This window comes from Vespula pensylvanica, chromosome 3 (genome assembly GCF_014466175.1).
Source record: "Vespula pensylvanica isolate Volc-1 chromosome 3, ASM1446617v1, whole genome shotgun sequence".
NCBI lineage: Eukaryota > Metazoa > Arthropoda > Insecta > Hymenoptera > Vespidae > Vespula > Vespula pensylvanica.
In genome coordinates, this window is record NC_057687.1 from 2,670,243 (window position 1) to 2,675,242 (window position 5,000).

Below are 5,000 nucleotides of genomic sequence, written 5' to 3' on the forward strand. Positions count from 1 at the left end.
ACGTAGTGGACAATGCGATTATGCGATCGTTGGTGGATCAAATCTTTGTCTCCATCCATACGTATCTCTACAATTTAATTGTTTAGGTATTGATTATAGCAAATTGTGCAGAAGATTTTTATATTTTAATCTAATTACCATGATAATTCTAATTCTTAAATTTGGTTATCTGTGACAGGAGTGTTGAATCACGATGGTCGCTGCAAAGTCTTCGATGAAAATGCAAATGGTTACATTCGTAGTGAAGGCATTTCTGTAGCATTTCTACAAAAAGCAAAAACTGCAAAGAGAATATATGCTACGATTATTCATACGAAAACGAATTGTGATGGTAATAAACAAGAAGGAATAACGTTTCCATGTAACAAAATGCAAAGAACTCTTTTCAAAAAATTCTACGAAGAATGCAATGTATCTATGACTTGTATTCCTTACATCGAATCTCATGGGACTGGAACGAAAGTCGGTGATCATGTAGAATTAAATGCTATAGATCACATTTTCACTAATTGTAGAGTCAATCCTCTTAAAATTGGTTCAATCAAATCGAATACAGAAGGAGCCAGTGGAATTTCTTCCGTTGCTAAGGTGAACATTGTTTGAGACAGAAGGGGATACAATTATTCATCCATTTTTATATCTTTGATATTTTATTATCAAAGTTAACGATAGTTTATATATCCAGTTTTAATAGTATATATATACATATACATGTATATATATATATATATATATGTCTATATATATAAACATACATATATATCTGTATGATTATATATATGTGTGTGTGTGTGTGTGTGTGTGTGTGTGTGTGTGTGTGTGTATTTATATAATTATACAAATTTTAGGTGATTATATCGATGGAATCAGGCCTAATACCCCCAAATGTTAATTTTAATAAATCACGCAAAGACGTGCAAGCACTTACAGAAGGACGAATAGAAGTTATTACACGATCAACTCTGTTAGATGGTGAATACATAGCCATTAATTCTTTCGGCTTCGGAGGTGCTAATGCTCATGTTTTATTCAGATCAAACTCAAAAATGAAGCACAATAACGGATTGCCAGATAAAGATTTGCCTAGACTTGTAGCTGTTTCAGGACATACCGTAAAAGCAGTAGACACCCTATTGAATCAAGTTGTAAAAAGAACCAACGTACTGCTTAATAGACAAGACAGAGATACAATTTGTTACAATCCTGGAAATAATAATTCAAAATTTTCCTCTATAAATCCATAACAGACCACTAGATATAGAATTTATTCGTCTTCTTCATGATATTCATCACAAAGCAATATCAGGTCATTTATATCGAGTATTCACGATAACTGATCTTAAACCATCCGACACGAAAATAAAGGAGATTAAGAACTTTCCTGATATTAAGAGGCCAATATGTTTTGTCTTTTCTGGAATGGACTCGCAGTGGCATAATGGGTATGAAAATTATTATCCTAATATTTCTAGTAGAATATTGGAGTCGAAAATTCAAATATCATAACAATTATGAAGTGCATTTTATTGTATTTGAATCTACTAGGTCAAGCTCTGATAAGGTTACCTATATGTGCTAAATCAATAGAAAAATGCAACTCCGTGCTAAAGTCGCATAAACTCAACATTTATGAAATATTGACTGGAAAAGAAAATAACTGGTTAGACAACATTTTACACTCGTCCGTCGGTATAGCTGCAGTTCAGGTAATGTAGGCACATATTCAACCACGTACGAGAACTGCATATATTCGATAACGACTGAAAATGAGATAAATTGTACAGATCGGCTTCGTAGACCTTTTAACGTCAATGGGAGTACTAGCAGATTACATGATCGGATATTCTGTGGGTGAATTTGTATGTGCATACGCAGACGGACGTTTAACAGCGGAAGAAACGATATTGGCAGCGTATTTCCAAGGAACATCCGTAATAGAAGCAAAAATACCGCATTGATGTGTGGCACTGATAGGACTTGGTTATAGAGATATAAAAGGTTTATGTCCGGATGATATCGACGTCGTGTGTCACAACGGACCCCATAGTTCAACGATTACCGGATCAGCCGAATCTATGAAAACATTTATTGAAAAGTTACGGGTTCGTTATAAGCCAATGAAAATCCAACCAATAATAAGAATTGTTTAGAATGCTTCTATTACAACAAACCATGTAATATTTTTATTTCACAGACAACGAAAATTGATGTGAAAATATTATCGGAAAAAAGAATACCATATCATAGCCGTTACATCGCTACAGTAAAAGTCATTCTTTTGGCAAATTTAAAGAAAGTGATACCAGAAAGAAAACCTCGAAGTCGTAAGTGGTTAAGTACATCAGTATTATGCAACTAGTAGTCGACTTCTAGTGCACAATTTTCGTCCGCTGCCTATTTTAGGAATAATTTATTGAAACCTGTTCTTTTCGAGGAAACTTCGGTCTTTGTACCTAACAATGTTATTGCCATTGAAATTGCTCCGCATAGGCAACTACAAGAAATTATATGTGAACCATGGGAACAAATATCACGTTAAATCTGCGTGAACTCAATGATAACCTGAATGGTATACTACGAGGATTAGGGAATCTATATAATGTCGGTTTGCAGTTTGACCTTGGTAAATTGTACCAATCGGTAGAATATCCGGTCAGTCTCGGTACATTAATGATATCTCCACTGGATAGGTAAGAATTATTAGCATCCAAACGCATACAAAAGTTCCGTATATATATATATAAATATATATATATATATATATATTAATATATATATATATATATACTATGTTTAGATGGGAATATTCATATGACTGGTATATAACACATTTCAAAATGCATGAAAAGCTTACAGCCGGGGAAAGAAATTTTCTCTGAAAATACAATTTTACTCCGAACAACTCGAAACGGATCTCGTTATTAATGTTTTACGACCAGGGAATGTTTGGGGCTCATATAGGAATCAGCTACTTCCATTTCGCGAGCCCAAATTCACGTATCACGCCATTATTAATCAACTGGTATGAACGAAAATATTTTATCATATTATTAGTAGCATGCATTAAAGAAGAACTATTTTTGAAAAGGTACGCGGAGATTTAAGTACGATACGTTGGATTGAAAGAGGAATTACGAAAGATTATCAAAATGAAGATCTTGTTAGTATCCACTATGCATCATTGAATTTTAAAGATGTGATGTTGTCAACCGGTAAAATAGCACCAGAAGAAGGAAGTAGAAAAAACGTAGATTGTGTAATTGGATGTGAATATAGTGGTAAAAGTATGAGTGGACGTAGGATTATGGGAGTTAACCGCAACAGGTGAACTCATTATGCAAACCATTATCAAATCTCGTACGTAAAATATTAAAAGCTGAAAGTATATCAAATAAATAATATTTTTTTCAGATGTTTATCGAACCTTTGTCAATTGGACGAAACTTTTTCTTGGACTATCTCGAAATGTTGGAGTTTGGAGGATGCAGCGACAGTACCGTTCGTGTATTGCACATGCATAGCTGCACTTTACATTAACGGAGAAATGAAGAAGGGCGACAAAATTCTTATCCATGCTGGTTCTGGTGGAATCGGGCAAGCCACGATTAATTTAGACCTTCGAGAAGGCTGTGAAGTATTTACTACGGTCGATTCCTTAGAAAAGCGTAAATTCATTAAAGAGACATTTCCTAGTATCGACGATAATCATATTGGAAATTCTCGAGATACTAGCTTCGAAATAATGATTTTGCAACAAACCGATGGTGCAGGTGTAGATATCGTTCTAAATTCTTTGGCGGATGATAAACTTCAGGCGTCCCTACGTTGCTTGGCCCGTAGAGGACGATTTTTAGAAACTGGGAAGTTCGATTTAACAGCTAATAATCAAATAAGCAGTAAAATATTTATGAAGGGTATTAGTTTTCATAGTATTATGTTAGATAAAATTATAAATACGTATGATAAAGTCAAGAACGAAATTAGATCAATATTCAACATACTTCTTAAGGAGAATGCTATCAAACCGATTAATAGGACAGTCTTCGACAAATATCAAGTAGAGGCAGCATTTAGATTTATGGCAACTGGAAAACATATGGGTAAAGTAAGTTGACTTTCGCTGTTGGAATATACTTTTGCTTTTTACAATTTAAATTGTAATCTGAAATCCGTCTTATGTGTCGTAGATCCTTATAAAGATCCGCGAAGAGAATGAACCACTGATTACACCCATTTTGGCTGAATGCACCAATTACATTGTTCAAACCATTGTTACCGTCTGTACGGAACGCTGAATATGATTATGGATTGCAAAATGTAAATTTTAGAACTTCGTAAAAATCATGATATGAATTTTCTTGAAAATGCTGTTATTTTCAGATTACTGAAGCCAAAGTGGATGTTCACATTGTTGATGGCGATCATGTCTCGATGTTGGAAGATATGAAAATTGCAATGGCACTTAATGGTGAATTGATCCAGGTTGCTGACGGATTTAAAAGTGATCTAATAAAGGAAAACTATTAAAAATGAAAGTAAGAAAAATAATACACACTGTTAGTGACTTATGTATGATTGAATTTAATGATATAAAGGGGATAATGAAATGATTTAATCAAGCTTATAAAACATATATAATAATAATTATAAGGGGTAATATTTCTAGGTTGTTGCTGTAGGACGAGCTCTCAATCGATTTTGGATTACTTGTACGTACTTTTAGCAGTAATTCCTATCTCCTTAAAATAGTATAACGCATACATGTACACGTATATATATATGTATATATATATGTGTATATATATATATATACATATTTATATAGTTATAATAAAATTTTATCGTGCTCGATTGCATTTTTTTATGCTTGTTCTAGACTATAACTTTGCAATGATAGAGAAAAAGCTTATAACACGATCATTGATTTTCATATAAATTTTTGATTATGTTGTGTTTTCGTTTCATGAAATAATCGATTGCTTCCTTTTTTGCATGCGTAA

At 33.2% G+C, this 5,000-nt stretch overlaps 1 protein-coding gene across 1 annotated transcript in view; it reads left to right on the plus strand.

Moving 5' to 3' along the window:
• LOC122627510 (fatty acid synthase-like) overlaps positions 1 to 5,000 on the plus strand; it is a 21,607-nt gene that overhangs the window by 1,647 nt on the left and 14,960 nt on the right. Inside the window, 14 exon segments of the mRNA XM_043808645.1 lie at positions 7 to 86; positions 179 to 588; positions 849 to 1,140; positions 1,235 to 1,439; positions 1,541 to 1,697; positions 1,785 to 2,102; positions 2,195 to 2,344; positions 2,614 to 2,690; positions 2,962 to 3,022; positions 3,089 to 3,324; positions 3,412 to 4,105; positions 4,188 to 4,277; positions 4,381 to 4,501; positions 4,667 to 4,709. Of these exon segments, the coding sequence (XP_043664580.1) occupies positions 7 to 86; positions 179 to 588; positions 849 to 1,140; positions 1,235 to 1,439; positions 1,541 to 1,697; positions 1,785 to 2,102; positions 2,195 to 2,344; positions 2,614 to 2,690; positions 2,962 to 3,022; positions 3,089 to 3,324; positions 3,412 to 4,105; positions 4,188 to 4,277; positions 4,381 to 4,501; positions 4,667 to 4,709 (2,934 nt within the window).